This window comes from Bombus affinis, chromosome 18 (assembly GCF_024516045.1).
Source record: "Bombus affinis isolate iyBomAffi1 chromosome 18, iyBomAffi1.2, whole genome shotgun sequence".
Classification (NCBI taxonomy): domain Eukaryota; kingdom Metazoa; phylum Arthropoda; class Insecta; order Hymenoptera; family Apidae; genus Bombus; species Bombus affinis.
The window spans coordinates 3,449,380-3,467,166 of record NC_066361.1 but is presented as its reverse complement, the minus strand read 5'-3'; the positions used below and the strand labels follow the sequence as shown (position 1 = coordinate 3,467,166).

General features: G+C 48.7%; 1 protein-coding gene across 3 annotated transcripts in view; it reads right to left on the bottom strand.

The window, feature by feature from the left end:
* LOC126926628 (homeotic protein ultrabithorax) overlaps positions 1-17,787 on the bottom strand; it is a 284,928-nt gene that overhangs the window by 43,660 nt on the left and 223,481 nt on the right. Inside the window, exon 3 of one of the 3 annotated variants that reach the window (XM_050743047.1) lies at positions 11,523-11,580. The exons of the other annotated variants lie outside the window; for them this stretch is intronic. Within the exon in view, the coding sequence (XP_050599004.1) occupies positions 11,558-11,580 (23 nt within the window). The 3' untranslated portion in view covers positions 11,523-11,557. The remainder of the gene's footprint in view (positions 1-11,522; positions 11,581-17,787) is intronic. 3 annotated transcript variants of the gene reach the window in all.

Genomic DNA, 17,787 nt, shown 5'->3' with positions numbered 1-17,787 from the left:
ACAAAGGTTTAAGACAATAATAATAAAAGGGAACAAGATGTAAGTAAATAGAAAAATGAAAGTGGCAGGAAAAGTAATCTTCCATTATTTTGAATAGAAAAATAAACTAAAATCCAGTTACATGGAACCTTCTCCAACATTGAAATACTTCCACGCTTCCAATTGAGTTTGTTGCTGGCAAAAATCAGAAGTTTTATGAACATGAAATTATGACACTGAAAGATGGCAAAACGGACAATGCCCAATTGAATAAAGTCATATTTTTAAGCAAAAATTTGGAATTTTCCTTCTCATTTAACTCACTTAGTTAAAGAGTTCTATCACATATACCAAGCAAATAATTAATCATAAAATACTGTAACAAAGGTTTAAGACAATAATAAGAAAAGGGAACAAGATGTAAGAAAAATGAAAGTGGCAGGAAAAATGATCTTCCATTATTTTGAATAAAGAGATCCAACTAAATAAACTAAGAAATAATAAACTAAAATCCAGTTACAGGGTCCTTCTCCAACATTGAAATACTTCAACTTCGAAAACTCTGCTATGTTACCAACGAAGCAATACATCGCCATCTCGAGACCTCGACAAACACCGAAAGCCCTAATTAACTAAATTACGTGATACGTCGGAGCAGATGCGCGGGCCAAGAAAACGCTATCCGTTAGACCAAAACACTAGACTCAGCTAGAAATAAACTAAATAATTAGCCATGTCACTGCGCCACGCCAGAGAAGCTTGCTCAAAATTCTCAATGCCAGAATTGATCGTAAAGTACTTGTAAATAAAAAAAAAAACATGGTCCTTCGATTCATGAACATCGTCTCGCACAGAGATCTCTCGCTTGCCTAAACTCGACATAGATTCATTGGCTTGTGTCACGGAAAAGGGCCATCGATAAGTGCGATCCGCGGCAGAAACAAAACGTAGCAGGAAAAACTGGGAGAAGAAAGATGTATGTGATATCTCGTAGGCTGCATATGGCGAGACAACGCCAATGTAGGGCGCGATGGTAGCTGTGCGACGATACTTTATACGCTTTTCGAGTAAATTGGCAAATTGTAAGCCAGTGGGGAAGTAATCAGGGGAATTGTTACGGATGTGGGAGGTTGTTACAGAGCCGCTGTACAAGAGTAACCTGATATTCGACCATTCGTTTCTCCGGCCGCGGCATTCGCCCTTTTTGTAACGGTAACATGGAGCTTCTAGGGGTGGAACCATTATGGACGTGCTGCCAGAGGTCCCCATGGAACCTGTTTTTCCGATGGAGTCGCCATCGACATCTGCCCTTCGTTTAGAAGAGGAAATCTCGCTTTCCCTGGAATGGACGTGCACATTTGGAAGACATAATCTCGTCGTTTTCCCAACGATCGTAACTCTGGCCGTGGTTCTTCCCGTACAATGAACTTTATTTGATTTTTGATTTACGAGATCGAGATGAAATAAACAGGCAACAATACGCGCGGCGCTGCTAACAAAAGTAGCTCGAATTGTGCAGTTAAATTTAGAACACGTTCTGAAATTTTTACGATGAAATAACTTTATGCAACTTTTATCGAGCGATTTATTTTGAAAACTCGTTGCTACAATTTCTTCCAGCTTTTGCCCCGGCCAATTCACGGCTGCGCGGAATTTTCATTGCAAAAACACAACGCGCAAAGGAACGTTGGATTAAAATATGGACATGGTCGGAGCGGCAGACGTTTTAAACTTTACGGATGTTTATTTTTTCGCGGAATGTTTCAGCGAAACGGAAACACAAACGTAAGAATCCGATTCGTTATGTACGTCGTTCCGGTGTGTATAAAACCGGTACTACACCAATACCTCGTTCCTGCGCCTTATGAATAAGCAATAGGCAGTTTCATTGTGGTCTCATCTTTTATTCTTAAATGTTATTCCTGTCGTGACCGACCATTCTATTCCCAAGTGTTATCCCAAAGTCGAATCGCGTTTGCCCTTCCGGCACATCGAGATACACTTGCCAGTCAATATTAATGTCTTTATTAGCGATCGTGCATCTCTCTTTCAACATCTTTCGATCTCGAGAGCGTGGGAGGATATGGCCACGTCGTAGAATCGAGCAACGCGGCTAACGCAAACAGCGGAGAAGGAAAAGCCGAGTGAAAAAGCTCGTCGGAATTGTTGGAATATTCGGCTTGGAAATCGTACTTTTATACTTGGACCAACTTCACCCTCTTCGACTATCCTTCGCTGGCCTGTGTCTACGTACCACGTAACTTCTACGAGGTAATATCTCTCTTTATCTCGAATAGTTCCGTAAGTTTTCAGACGCGCATAAAACGCAGCGTTTTCTATAAAAAGGAATCCACCGTGAAATACAGCAGCGTGAAGGGCTGATTCGTACACCCTTTAGAAGCGGGATCAGCTTCTTCGAGCGAGGGCCGTGAATGCAGTCTTTGTACAGTATGCAGTAAACTAGAAGGGAACCATTTAACTTATACCTATAACACGGACTACTGTTTCTCTACAAGGATTTCTTTCTTCCTTTTCGATGAAGAGACATTAGGAAATTCAGTACTAGAAACGTAAATTATTGGGAAACAACTTTTAAGAAAGTAAATGCAGTTTACCGGGGGGTTGCAACATAGAAATCGTCTCGAGCATCTTCTTCGAAACTTGCAAACATTAAAATTCCCAGACAACGATTTGGTTTATGTAATATGTGTTACTGCTTGTGCGTAAAATATTCTTTTCTTTTTACTAACGATATACAGGGTGGTACAAGCGGAAAGGGGCTGATTCTACGCGAAAAAAGAAGTCGAAAATATAGAGTAAACATTTTTCGTTTGAGGCTTTGTTTTCGAGAAAATCGACTTTGAATTTTCGCTCGGTACGCGTGCACTTGAATTGTCTGTTCCGAGGAAATCGCAAGTTGCGAGCAATTGAAAGAAAAGATTATTGTAGCCTTTCGTACTTTAAAATAATCGAATACGTTAGAAAGTGTTCGTAGAAATTTAATTAGAAGGTTCGGCAGAATGGGCGACATTTTCCGTTACGGCAAGGACAAACTTAAACTGCGATAATATCCATCGAGACAACGATCTACAGCGAGATTCGTTACAACGAGACGCGAGAAAATGCACGCGTACCGAGCTAAAATTCAAAGTCGATTTTCTCGAAAACAAAGCCTCGAACGAAAAATTTTTATTCTATATTTTCGACTTCCTTTTTCGCGTAGAATCACCCCCTTTCCGCTTGTACCACCAGTTACCAAACCACCCTGTATATCAATACACACTAGCTAAATGTGATACTGAAAATGCGAACTGATGCAGAACCGAAGAAACGCTCCTTTACACGATGCTTTACTAAGCAGTCGAGACTCAGCAACCTCTTGGAGGCTGTACTTTCGTCAAAACTGCGCAACTTGAACTCGAAGGAGAAGGATACGGAAACGCGTATAAATAAGCGAACGTTTCACGTATGATCATATTGCGGCCATTAACATGGCGAAAAGTTGCTGCCGGTGCCTGGAAAGCAAGGGAGCAGCAACCACGAAGCCTTTAAGCCGCGGTACGGGAAGTTTCCCCACTGATCCTCAGTGCGAGGTGAGTTTAAGCCCCGGGATTCCGGAGTTACTGCCATCATGGCACACCATGCACCACCGCCCATAGATATAAGTATAGCCTCTAGCGTAACACCGTCGACTGTACTGGAACCCGGTGTGCCGGTCTACCATCGTCCTCTATTTCGACCAGCTTTCCCTCTTTCTCTATCTCCTTTATTCTATCTCTGTTTCACTGTCGAAACCCACCCCCGTTTCTAACCCCCTCCATGTTAGTCGGCTTCATCCCTCCTCTCGCACGATCCCTGTGTGCAGTCTCTTTCTCCGTCTACCTCACTCCCCACGCCTTCGTTTCATTGTGCTCTCTCTCTCTCTCTCTCTCTCTCTCTCTCCCTCTCTTCTCTGCCGTTGAGTCGTGCAACCGCGATCTAGTGCATCCCTATCGCAACAACGATCGTTCTCCGGGATACGGTAGCTGATATTTATGGCGGTGCCGGCGCGATGTTGAAGTAGTTAAATTGCTGATAATAAATGCGAATCCGCGGTAACTGCTGGCGGGAATGACATCCAATCTAAAAGCACGACGTGCGACCGTACACGGATGGTCGGTGTTTGAGCTTTCAATTCCACAGGCCGCGAAAATACAACCTCTGGCGGACGCAATCTTTCGCCACTGCGTTAAACTTCGTCTGACGAACGAGCGGCAAAACCGGCACGCTGCTCTGATTAAAGTCTGCGAACGGAACTTTCATGGACCGACTCTCTTTGTGTGCAAACTTGTCCAACTTTCTCTGACGATCCGATCGCACCCTCCAAAACTATGGGGCTCTAAAGCGGACTTCCATCAACTTCTCACGAATGATTCATCCCGCCATCGATATCGATTCATGCAATTATAGGATACTTGAAAATGTATTGGCAAAGTGTCTTTGTGCACGTTTATACAAACGAGAGACCAAGTCCGTGAAACGTCGCGGTGTTTGTCTCGAATAATATAAAATAGAAAACGTCTATTATTTCCTCGCGAAACTTATCGGACAACCTAACAAAAAGGAAAGAAACATAATACGATATTTAGCAAGTAGCTTTCTGCGTGGTTTCCATTTGTGATCATAAAAATTCATGAGAATTCACTGCGACCATAGTCTCAGGATACGTCTCGCTGGTGGCTTTCGTGGTCGATGAAGTTTATTGAAAATTTGACGAGCCGAGATGGAAGAGAATAAATGAAAAATCGTAGGCGACTTGGCTGCAACTCGATAAGCGGTAGTCATCGAAAGCTACCAGTTACTTGATACCGACGGTCATTACGATATTATTACGCGATTCTTCGCGACGAACAGAGCCAAAAGGTCACCGTCGAAGGGGGCTGCGATTATCGCGGTCAAACGGGGTCACTCCAATTACACGAAGCAACGTTAGGGTTTCAGAGCGGGGCCTGATCGCGTTGCTGGACTTGGCGAGGTTTTCGACCTCCGACCGCTTCGATCGATAGAATCCACATGGTATTAGCACGGAAACAGCTCGGAAGACCTTTCAGAAGGCCATGCAGGACAACGCGTACACTGGCTTATCATTTTCCTTTTTTCCCAACTTTTTCTTTCATAAAGATTACGTTTATCATGGAACGTTGGAATAAACGATGAAGTAACGCCACAAATAATCATTAACGGTGACTCATAATCAGAAAACTATGTACTGGATTTCACGTTATCGCGACAAATATTTCCTCGTGACGTTTATTTACGCTTTCCTCGTTTTCCATCGAGCAAGGGTTGCATAAATTGATTCGTCTACGGGCAAACGGGCGGATGTGGCGATTAAACGCGCGATCGTCCGCGGCTATTCATACGACGCCGTAACATAAAATGATAATCGAAGATACATGTAGCACGATCACGGAATGAAATTTATCAGCGATGCTACACGGGACGGCGATCGATTAAGGAATCGAGGCGTTCGTTGCTCGGTATGGAAACGCCGGAACGCATGCGCACCTATTAACGTTACCCTGAAACGGCGTCTACAAAATTTGCCCGGGCAAATGGCAAATAATCTGATTACATTTGCATAAAACCGTGCAGCAAATACAGTGTTGATACGTGAGCCTGGCTGGAATGCGAACGAACAGGGAGCGAGACAGAGAAAGAGAAGGACCGAGAGACCGCGCAGGAAAAAAGATAATTCAAACGCGAGGGGTAGTTGGAGGGTGTCGAGCTGCGAGCAGAGTACGATACGGCAAAGGAGGAAGGAAGGGGCCAGGCAGGCATTGAAGAAACAAAAAGTCAATGAAAAGAGAGAAGGCAGGATGGCGTCGCGACGCGTCCGGTTCTTCCTCGTTCTATCGTTCTTCTTACGTTGAAGATAGGAAAAGACGGAGAGAAGCTGTACGCGGTGCAACGAATTTTCAGCGGCGTCGACGGTGGCGGCAGCATCTTAAGCTTCATGCAAGGCAAATCAACCCTCCGGAAAGCGAAGTGCTATTCCCGGATTGTGCTAGCAGAGCCTTTTACTTATATTTAAATTTGAAGATGGAAAGGTCGCGCGAGAGAACGAGGCCGGCTATACAGGGGAGAACGTCGGGACAAATGAACGAACACGATTCGCAGATACAGAGCATAACAGAGGCAGGCTAGAAGAGAGCAAGATAGCGACAGAGAGAATAGCGTCCGGAGGAGAACCAGTAGGAAAAGCTCGACTGCTGCAAATAACCAAAATGGCTGGCTAATCCAAATGGAATCAGGATACACTTAAACGAATTGCACAGGCTGAATAAATCATTGGAAACTGCGGGATTGATTTGCATATCCGGCCAGGCATTATGCCACCGTCAGCCCTGTTCCTGCGGTAACAGAGGGCGAATCGAATCGGAGCAGGGGGATCTAAAGTCAGACAAGAGCATTCTCGAGATTGGCTATATTTCAGCAAACGCAACCGAAATACCGGGGCGCGTTTGAGTGAACGGTCGCGCCCGTTCGATGAAACCTACTAGAAACCGATATATAACGCGTCTGTGGAACGGCTTGCTGGCCGAGGAAGGAACGGCTTGATGGTGGCGGACGTGTGCTTGCGCTCGTGCGACCAAGACCAGGCTAGGATAGAAATTTATGTGGTTGATCGGGACGCTATTGGCCTAATTATGTTAATCGCCGTCGAATTTCCGGCAGGTGAATTTATTCCGTCGAGTATGCTCCCGCGTGCACGCGAGAAACATTACCCGAAGCGGTAATTAGAGCGAAATCAAATTGCGTCGGGGAAAGGTTAAGAGAGAGATGGGAATCCTCTTGGGCGATGGCGTGATATGTGGACCAATAAACTGACGTCGAGTCTAATGGTCCGAGCGTCCGGAAGATCGATGCCGCTATTGGATTACCGACGTCCGCGAGTACGTGCCTGACGTTGCCGAAAGTAACGGCATCTTGAAATTATGAAACGTTCATTTTCGGATCGGCAGAACGTCGCGGGCTCTCGAATTTTCAAACTAATTTATATCCTAACGAGAAATACAAGCGTAACGAAAACTTAATTACTACGTTTCAACAAACGCACCTACGCTTCGTTCGCGTTCGACGTATCGTACGCTGAAGCTACTTTGAGGGATGATGGTGGAAAGAAGCCGAGGTCACGTGTCGAGGAAACGAAGAACATCGAGAAACGGAAACGTACTCGCATTCGCGCCCCATCTCCCATAAATAAGATTCCTTTGTACCACGTTTTTTGTCTCTTCGTTTCACGAATTCCTGTGTGCCGGCGCGCAGCGTATCGAAAATACGGGAGAAAGTTGCGAAACAATGCAAGGAACGTCGTACTGTAAGGAGAAAGAACGAGGCGAGGATGAAGGAAAAAAGCTATGCGGAACAAAGGAGAAAGCTAGTCATAGAGTTCTCCGGCCGAGAAAATGTGGTGTCAAGAGCCCCGCTGAACACCGACGACCAAGTCAGGTATTTACCGTACTCTCTGGAATGCCTTTGAACGAATGAAGCTGTTATCGAACGTCCCACTGCACCCAGCCGACCGCTAACATGCTGTCTACCGGTCTAGAATCTAATTAATCCTGCGTTGCTAGCGTGGAATCAAAATGAGGCACATTATTCCTTTGGAATGGCGTGTCTGATTGATCGAGGCAATCGTCAAGCTCCAGCTTCGTGTATCATTATACGTCATTGAACGAGACAGAAAAACGTTTCATCGTTCATTGATATCTTTCTTACGGCCGTTCTGCGACCTACAATTTCCAACACTAAAATGCTACGTCGAACATTGCGATCGTTGGTTCGGGCATTGATATTTTAACGACAGAGTATTTATTATTTTGTGATTTCGTATTCCTCCAAAAGAAGGATAAACGAATGAACGAGAGCAGGGAAGATAAATCGGCAAAGGTCGGGAAGAAGAAGAACATTGGGTATGGTCAAGGTAGGGACGCGTTATAGATCATAGAGGGCCGAGGATCATTCACGAGCTAGTAGAAAGCAGCCCTCTGCCTCGGGATTTCATTATATCGCGAGAATCGCGTCGTGCCGCTATTATTCACGCGACTCTGGTTGCGTGGGCTCACGACCCGCAAGAGCTACCACTGTCAGCCCTGCTGAATTATAAGGGCATTACGACGCGCGACTGTTTGCGGCCGTTAATCGCGAACCTTCTGGAAAAGCTGCAGACATCCGACGACCGACACGTGACTCATATACGACTTATGGAAAGTTGGAGAACACCAGAGTCACCAGACAACCTGCGATCGTCTGGCGAACGAGAGGGAACGCGTTTCAAGGAAAGCGGTGGAAATTTTTCTCGTCTAGACGAAACGTTTTTGCACCGGCACGTCCACTATAAGCATCAAGGATATGCGATTATAATAATGGCGGGAGCACGCGGGTATATAGTCGGGCTGAAAATAAAAGCAAAAGAATTTGCAGCCGTAGTAAGTAAAGCTGCTGTAGACTGCGATGCCTATCGGTGCACGGGAAACAATCATTGATAATGCGCAGTCAACATTCACGGGCAATTATTTACCCGTTGAACGCGTATTTTGTAATCTACGTAAAGCGGAGTAATTACACGTCTTCCTGTAATTACATGCAAATTATAATAATGTATCGTTGTTGCGATGAAAGTTCCTTTTTTCTTTTCCCCTTCTTTCGCAAGAGCTCGCAGCGGCGACGAAGCAGTTTCGAGAGTAACAACTCGCCGATCAACGCGCCACTTAACATATCGCGCGACGTCCAGCATTACACGCTATAGACTGTCGACCGCTCCGAGCCTACGATTTCTACAGACCGCTTATTTATAGAATTACGGGCCCAGCAGCCAGCGACCGGTCGACCAACCGAGCGATCGCAATCCTACAAACGCAACGGTTGTTCCTTATCACGCGAACAACGAGCTTAGCCCTCGTGCGCGCCCTCCGCGCGTATCCCCCCGCCGTTTACCAGCGCTTTGGCCTTTTTTCAATTTCTTCGCCTTGACATTCGGAGCACCGGGCAGAAGTCACATTGCCTCAACACCTTCGCAAGTTCGTGCGAGTTCTCGGCTGAGCCTCGAATGGTGGCCGAGCAGGACGATTTTTCTCGAACTTTCCCAGCGATTTTGGTCGTTAAGGTTGCGCTATACTACGTCGAACTATAACTATTCGGGCTGATGCGAATATCTCAAAGTCCCTACGGTCCGAACCATTGGTTTGTGACATACGCTTACGCGTTGTAATCGGATGTATAGGCCTGCTACGGCATACGAGTACGATACTTGCAAAAGTATGCTAGTACTCGCGTAAATACGTATATCTGGAACTTGGGTAGAGGACTCGGGATACGTTCGAAGAACCGAGGGAAATAAATAATTGTGAGGAGAGAACGAGAGAGAGAGGAAGGGCAGGATACAACGACAGAAGCACAGAGAGAGCGGTAACGGCAGAAGCCGTTCCGCCGATCCAGCCGGATCCCTCCGAAGCACAGTCGGATGGACGTTCTTTCTGAACGAAACCCAATTAAGAAATGTTTTGTCCGGCTAGCGGGTAGGCAGTGGGTAGTTGAAGCGAAATGAGAAAGAAGAGGACGAAGATGGGGAGGATCGGAGGAGATGGCAAAGGATCGAAGAGAAGAATCGAATAAGAGCACGAAAAGCGTAGGCGAGGAAGGCCAGGGGAATGATCGAATATCGCAGCATGAGTCCAAGGGGGATCGAATCGTCGATCGAGGATCGGAGGTAGGATACACTGGAAGAGAAAGAATAAGCCAAAGGGTCCACACACGGGTCTTTCGCATAGGCGGTAGAACGGCAGCTGTTTGAGTCGAGCAAATTAGTAGCCGGCACGTGATTGGTCTGTTACCGCCCCGTCTATATCGCAATAACCACCGGAGCCACGCCGCAATACTTCCGAGCGTGAAGCGAGAGCCCCGGTCAAACGCTTCTCTTCTTCGTGGTACCGCTTGTGCGTGCGCGCGTCCACCTTCTTTCATCTTTTCTTTCTTCTCTTTAGCCCCGGCTCTTTCCTCTGTCCCTTTCGATCTTCGTCCCTTGCCCTCACGCCCGGTCTACCTAACCCAACCCCTTCGATCTTCGTGTTCCCTGAACTGCTCTTTCGAAACCCTTCCGCGCCAGCTCGCAATTTACTCGCGATATCTTTATGCCGGAATTTACGAGCAGATAATCATCGGAGGGATGTTCCGGCATTTTTCGGCCAAATTATTATTATTTATATTGCGATACCCCGCGGACAGAGATCCAACGTCTTCGGCCGGCATTAATTAACTCGGGATCCGCGGTGATGCGCCCGAAGAAAATGTCTTTATTACGTGCCGATCTTCGCACGAATCGCTCCACCACCCTCGTCCATATTCCACCGTCGTTTCACGCTCTTCCACGTTTCTCAACTTCTTTCAATATAGACGTTTCGCTAAAAGCCAACGTATCGAGCGAGCCTCTACGTTCGGATACAAATGATCCGACATAATAAAATAATCTTTGACATTGGACGCGACCGAAGAGATATTTTCTGTAAATTTTACAATAATCAAGAGGAAGAAATAATAGATGCTTCGACCGTTAACTACGAAAGAAAGGACAAATTACAAGGAGGCGAAAGAGCTGGCGGACATTAGGCGGACACAATTAAATCACAGTGATGGTTTACACTCGCCCACTGTCGTCTGCCGCCTCTCTTCATTTCGCTCCGACACAACGCGACTCCCTTCTCTCTTTCGTTCGCATCGCGCACGGCTCTTTCTCTCCTTCGAACAGCTTTCGTGTACGTGTACCTGCCTCCCTCGCCTTCCCACCACTTGCCCGTTATCCCTTCGCCTTCGTGGTGCGCGCGATGCTTCCCGGAATCGAGGGAAAATAAAAGTCAGAGGAGAATACAGCTGAGAGAAAAAGGAACGACCGAGAGGGAATAGCTAGCCGTGGACAGAGAAGCAAGAGAGGGTTGTAAAGGGGATGGGAATGGAGGAGAGGGGCGTCACGGAACTCATGCAACGTGAGTGGGCCTAAGGCACGACCGCTGTTGCTGGTGCTGTTGCTGCTGCCGGTGTGCCGTTGATGCTGATGCTGCCGCTGGTGCAGCCAGAGAGGAGTTCTCGAGAGCGATATCTACCTATCTTGATGCGATACAAGCAGCCACCTTCTATGCGATATAATCCCATTGCCGATGGGATCCGACGTGTTGCGCTGCTCGACGAAACCGTGCTAAGATAGAGGGGGTCGTAAATCCTCACTAGCTACCGTCCTGCTGACTCCAACGAGGCAAGTTCCCTTGCGCCTTATAAAGCCTACCCCTCTGACTAAGCGATCCGACGTTTCTTCCTCGTCGAGCTACATGACCGACGACGATATTCCAACCTTTGTTTCGTTACTGGCCAATCATTAAAATCGTAATCGTTGTTTCAACGACGATACCATCGCTACTGATCGGACCTAGCCTTTACCATAGGACTATATTCTAACGCGATCGAGCATGACTATATAGATTTGGAAAAGCGTAGACGGTGTTGCTACTTACTCATACCGTGACAACGTTCGCTTCTTCGTTCTTTGCTACGATCTAGCGGAACGCTTACCTGCAACAAAATAAAAAAGCATGCGATTAGAGCGACAAGCAGTGGTCGGATCGATTATTTCGCAATAAATGCTAACGATATTGCCGATCGACGTTTCTCGCGATTTCGTTTCACCTCTATGGTGTATTTAGACACGTATATGTAGGTATTGCCGAGAGTGGAGCTTCGTAATCAGCCGTAACAGCAGGAGGGTAACGATTAGCGAAACGCTGTGCACAGTTGGACGCCGACTTGTCCAAGTGATTACGCGGCATCGTCGTACGCGTTCTCTGTGTCTTCATTCTCGTCGTGCCGTTTCAAAGATCGTTAAAGTTAATGCCACGTATACCGAAGTAGGGCAGATTGCTCGGGCCGATCGCACGTACGTTCATTACGCGTTCCACGTCGCATAGCTTTATCGCGGCATGCCGTAGGCGGCTCGGCTCACTCGTCGTCGTCGTTAACGAAGAAAATGCGAGCCGAAAGTTGAAACGAAGCGATCCGATTAAATCAACCGGACCCCGAAGCTGCTTGCCTCTTCGTCTCGCCGGCCCGACCGAGAGCGGTTTTCGAAGCGAAACCGCGATCGCCATTTGCGGCACGCGGCCTCTTCGTCAACAAGCTCTATCCTTGGCATTCGAGGGAATTTCGGCGAACAAAGTTGTTGAATATCGGTGGAAAAGAAAATCGCCGCGGGACGAAGAAAAAGACGTACGTGCTGGTCTGGAAGGGGGAGGAACGACACATAGAAGCTGCTAGAAAGACTGATAGTCCTGTGCGTTTCATTACCACCTCGGAAAACCGGTAACGCGACCGTTTTCTATTCCCCTCACGATCGCCGACGAGTATGATCGTCGGAATTGAACTTGTTCCCCGGGAGAAAAACGCAACTGGAGCACGCGAAACGAACGCTTCTTGCGTAATTATGAGCGAGGACGGTAGGGCAAGGCAGGACAACGAGCCAGAGTTTCTTTCGGTAGAGGCGTATAGCCATCTTTAACGAGGAATACGGAGAAAGACGAGCTGTCGAAACGGGCCAGCGTAATTTCAAAAGAGGCCGTTCCGGTTTGATCGACGTTCCGCCCGCGGATTGGAAGATTTCGGGGTAGCGTGCGTGGGGTGGCGGTTGCCGATGGTGGTGGTGGACGCACGCAAAACTGCGATGCATGCCGTGGTAGCGGCGCAGCAGCCAGGAAGAAGAAAAGAAAGAGAAAGAAAGAAAAAAGAAGAGAGAGGAGAATGGGGAGAAGGTGGACGGAGAGCCTTTAGGAAACACGGTATTCAGGAACCCGGGTGGAAAAAGTGGTAGGTTGGGCCTGACGAGTCGCCATCTCTGCCGGCGTCACATCACGTAGCGGGCCCCGAATGGCGGGCTCGAGATATAACGAACCGTCGGCTTGCCGGCGAGAAAAAGTTGGACGATGGCCAGTTACGTACCGCGTCACCACTATCCACGACGCTATACCTGCTTCTCGGTGGAAGAAGGACGAGGAGAAAAGCTCGAGGGAAGCAGCACAGGAACGAGGGACACGTAGTGAGCAAAGATCGAGAGAAAGAGAGAGAGAGAAGAGGGAAAGAGTAAAGAACAGAAAGGAACGGTCCAGATCCTCGTTCTTTCAACCAGCCACTTTCGTTCCTGGCCGCATTCAGCGAACGGGAGGCCCCAGGCTGGGGCTAATGGGACGCAATTAAACGATTGGTATCAAAGAGCACCGCCGGTCGCGCTCGCGGGAATGTCGCGAACTAGATGGCAATGCCGGGGCTGTGCAACAGCGGCAGAAGCACACGGAGGCCCACGGTTGATTCGCTGGCGTGGAGAGGACGAGTCTAGAAAAATCTCGGCCGCGTCCAATTCCATCTCATTAGTGGAGGGAAACGGCAGCTGATGCTTGTCTCTCTTGCGGTCTTAGCGCAAGAAGAAGAAGCGTTCGGAAGCCATGTATGGAACCGGTCTCCCTCTGTCTCCCTATCTATACACCCGTATGTACTCGAACGGTGAATATACCGGGTGTCGACCACGTACCTCGTATTTCTTCTCACGATACGGACAGCCGAGCGGACGATCTAGCATTCTTCCCCGTACGATAACCACACGCTCCTGCACATCGTAGGACACTGCCGGCCAGCGAAATAAGGACCGAGAGAAGTTGGCCTAACTGCTGCGAACTTCTGCATAGAGATTCGAGGATAACACGACCCTTCTGCTCTCGGGCTGATGCAACCATGAGCGGGAATCGACTCTGCCGTGCTTAGTCCGACACTATACACGTTCTCCGGTCTGATCGACGATCCAGCGTCGCGGGACGATTCCATTCCGTTCGTTCGTTTAACAAGTTCGAGTACGTTTCCCGTTTATGGGGCGAAATAAACGACGGCGAGCCTCGGCCGAACTCTAAAAACTTGAAACGCCTAAAGCGTTAAAGGTTTTCGAAGGAACGACATGTGGACTTTTAAGCGCAGCCCAGATATATCGTAACGTCCTTGAAATCCTACCAACCGGATGACGGATCGCGCGAAATACGTTAGAGAAAATTAGCAGCATTTGGACAGGACACCCTGTACATGTGGACCGCGCTTATATTCCGTATGTGCATATATTCTACACGTATATACCGCGCACAGGCCATACCTGCATGTAGCATGCACATGCATGCGCCGCAAAACAAAGCGAGCTCGTTAGGAGGTGCATTGCAACGACTGCACTCTTTGCTCTCCGGTACATCCTGCTGGCGGCCCGAGTCCGCCGACTTCGGCCTCCGGCCGACTCGCTTCTCTTTGCCCGTTTCTCGCCATTACGAACAAACTCATACTCGAACACGCTTTGGCTTTGTTCGTGGTTCGGTACCAGTCGCCAAGGAAAGGGTAATTGCCTCCAGTCTCTCCCGGCAATGTTCGAGAGATCCCTTTGGCAAACCGTGGAATTGCGTATCGTACCGTGAGATCGATCGTGTAAACTGCGCGCCAGTCGGCGAACGAGTCCCTGATTTATGGCCGTATCGAGCAGCCCAGTCCACCTAGGATTTCAGAGATAAGACGGCTACTACTTTCGCGTACGCGCCACGCTAAAACCGATTGCCAACGTGTCTGCTTGGAAAAGACCATCGATTAGAAAATGCTACGAGAGCTAGGATTCGATAACGAAGGAAATATGTTTCTGCAGAAGTTTGCCATTTCTCTGATCGCTTCCGGAGACTCGATACTCGTGCATAACCGATGGAACGCGTCGTAAAGGATAACGGGCGTCGTAAAGGAGAGACCGGTAGCCTTAAGGTCGAGATAAAAGCCGAACAGTGAAATATCACCTTATTAATGCCAACCGCTTCATTAACGTCAAGCGTTAACACGTGCACAGTCGGTCAGAAGGCAATCGGTATCCGGGGCGAAATTATTACGCGGTGCGCTCTCTTGGCTACGGTACAGGGTGGAACGTGGCCGAACGGTTTGCTTGTCGATAAAGAGCGGATCCTTCATAAGCGCGGCAAACCGCATAACTCTAGCGCGCGGCAGACAAGCAGAATAAGAGGAAATATGGGAGGTGATCGGCCTCTCTTCGAGGTGGAGTCATGCGAGCACGGCCGTGTAGCCCTGACTGCAAAGAGCAAGACGGAGAAAAAAAGATGACGCGAGTAAAAGAGAGAAGGCGGTTGGTCCCAAGAGAAAGAGGCTGCGCTAGCAAGAGAAAGAGCGAACGAGAGAGTGTAAGAGAGCGAAAAAGAGCGGGAGAGAGGCTGTGAGCGAGCGCCAACTGGGCCGACATAGCTCTCGACTCTCCAGGACGAGTTTATGCGATTTTTACACTCGATCTGATTTTTTGGCGGCGCGCCTCGCTCTCGCGAGACAGATATATGTCCCACAACCATACAAGAGCCGCGCGTATAAAGACATCGAAGCGAAAGCCAACGAGAATTCCTCATCCCATCCTCTCAGCTCACCCTGCTGTTCCCTCTTCGGCCTCGCTCCTCTCCTTCGCGAGCCTCGGTACCCCATCATCCTCTTTGCCACCATACTTGGTATACCCCTCTTCCTTCTCGACCGTCTCCCTTCTCCTAACTACCACCACCTTCCCTCCCTTCTTCTCTTCCCTTCTCTCACCCCCTTCCCTTCGCAAAGCCCAGCAACGGCAACAAGAATACGAAGAGTCGAAGGGCCTCGCCCATAACCGGTTCAGTCTCTCTCGTCATCGCGCTCTCCTCTACTCCGCCTCGACAAACCGGCAACCGACTAACTTACCTACCTGATCCACATAGATATGCCCACGATCCGATACCCAATAAACTGCTGCTTAATCGCGCCACCGTGTTCTGTGACATACATTTTCGCCAGCTATTTCGCGAAACGCCGATCACCACCTATCCACCACGGTTCCAGCCTCCGACTAGTCGACGCGACGCCACCTCACGGTCACTCCTCGTTCAGTCGATTGTCACGTACGCTAGCGTTAATTCGAGCACGTTAAACTACATCGCGCTTCGGTATTGGTTAATGGTAGGTTTAGTACAACCCTTCTAGTCGTTTGGTCGATACACTGTAATAACGAACGCAATGCTCCTTGTTACCTCGGTCTACCTTTGAGGAAATAGAAAGGGAGAGAGAAAACGAGCGATCGTTAGCGAATAGCGAGCCGGTAATTTCCGCGTATCCCGAGCAGCGGCGAGAAAAAAGTTGCGCTTGACTGGCGACATCGCTCATCGGCCGAAAGAATGGTCCAATTTGCGGGACTCGTTTTGCGTCGCCCTGGCCGCCACTGCGCGCCATGTGCGCGCTTCCAACGACGATCACGACCAGAATAGGACGAAAAAAAGGGGCCTGCTTTCGATTAGAAGGTTCGCTGGGACCGTTTTCTCGATGGCAGACACGCGAGCACGCGAGCAACCCATGTACGTTCGTGGACGAGAACAAGGGGGTTGTCGATTCGCCGATCGTAACAGAGGGGGAGGGAAAAAAATTTCTTAACGCGGGGAAGAGCGGAGAGGCTGCACAGACGGTGTAGCGTGGCACGGCTATCCGATCGAGCAGTACTCACGCATACGGGCCTCACTGTGGCTCGTGTACATAAGCAACGACAGGTAAGAGTGCAAAAGCGAGAGCAAAGAGTTAAAAGAAGAAACGCTCGTGGAACAGCGTCCACTCATCACGCGGCGTGTAGCCGGCCTTTACATAAGCGACCATGCCGCCTGGCGGCGAGAGCGAACGAACGCTTTTACAACTCAATGCAGAGCCCTCCTGAAGGCCCCTTCGAGCTATCTTTCTCTCCATTCCTCTCCCCCGTTTTCTCCGCCGCGTTTCTCTTTCGCTTCTCTCCCTTTAACCACTCGCCCTTCTTCGGGCCTCGCATGTTTCTCTCCCTTGCGAGAGGACCAGTCGTAGCGGTATACGTACGCGCGCCTACCACTATCTCCTCTCCTTTCTTCCTTCGCCGAACGGACGCCGCACCGGTCGCGCATTTATATTCCCGCGAAAAAGACCAGCTTATTCGCGTCTCGTGTCATTCGACGCGTATTCCAGCGAAGAAGTAGCCAGCGATTCGAAATAGCCGGCCGTCTTTCCACGTCCTCGAAACGGTGTCGAGGCCGACGCGTATCTCTCAACGATCGCATTTTTCCTCCGCTAGCTCGTCCAAATTTCGTCACGTTCGCAACGAGAAATTTGAAGGGTAAGCAGTCGCTGGGAAACCTGACTCGCCTGCGAGCACGCCGTGCCGAACATCGATAATTCGTATATTCTGGTTCTCGAGTCTCTTGCGAGAAAGCAACCGAACGAAACAATGTAACCGACGATGCTTAACTTTCCACGCAACGAGTTCTCGTCGTGGTAACCGCGTCGCGTGAAGAATTGCATACACCAGATATATCTAGACCATCGCGCCGGAAACCGGGTTTTAATTAATACGAATTAATAATTAATAGCGAGACCGTGCTCACGGTCACCGAGTATCGTCTTCGCGCAAAAAACGATCGAAAAGCAGGATAGAATGGGAGGGTCGAAGAGAAACGCCACGGCACAAAGAGTTAATTATCGCGTCCGTACGATTTCACCGCGGACACGATAATTAACTCGATCTCCTTCTTTGTCTCACCCTTTACCCTCGTGCGATTTTTTATTCGGCGCGACAGCAGGTATACAAGCCATGAGATATTCAATATCGCGAACGATTAATGAAGGCTCTCGTCCGCCAAGTGTAACGCAATCATCGCGGCGCCGCGCCGTCCAGAACTCGGGAAAGACACG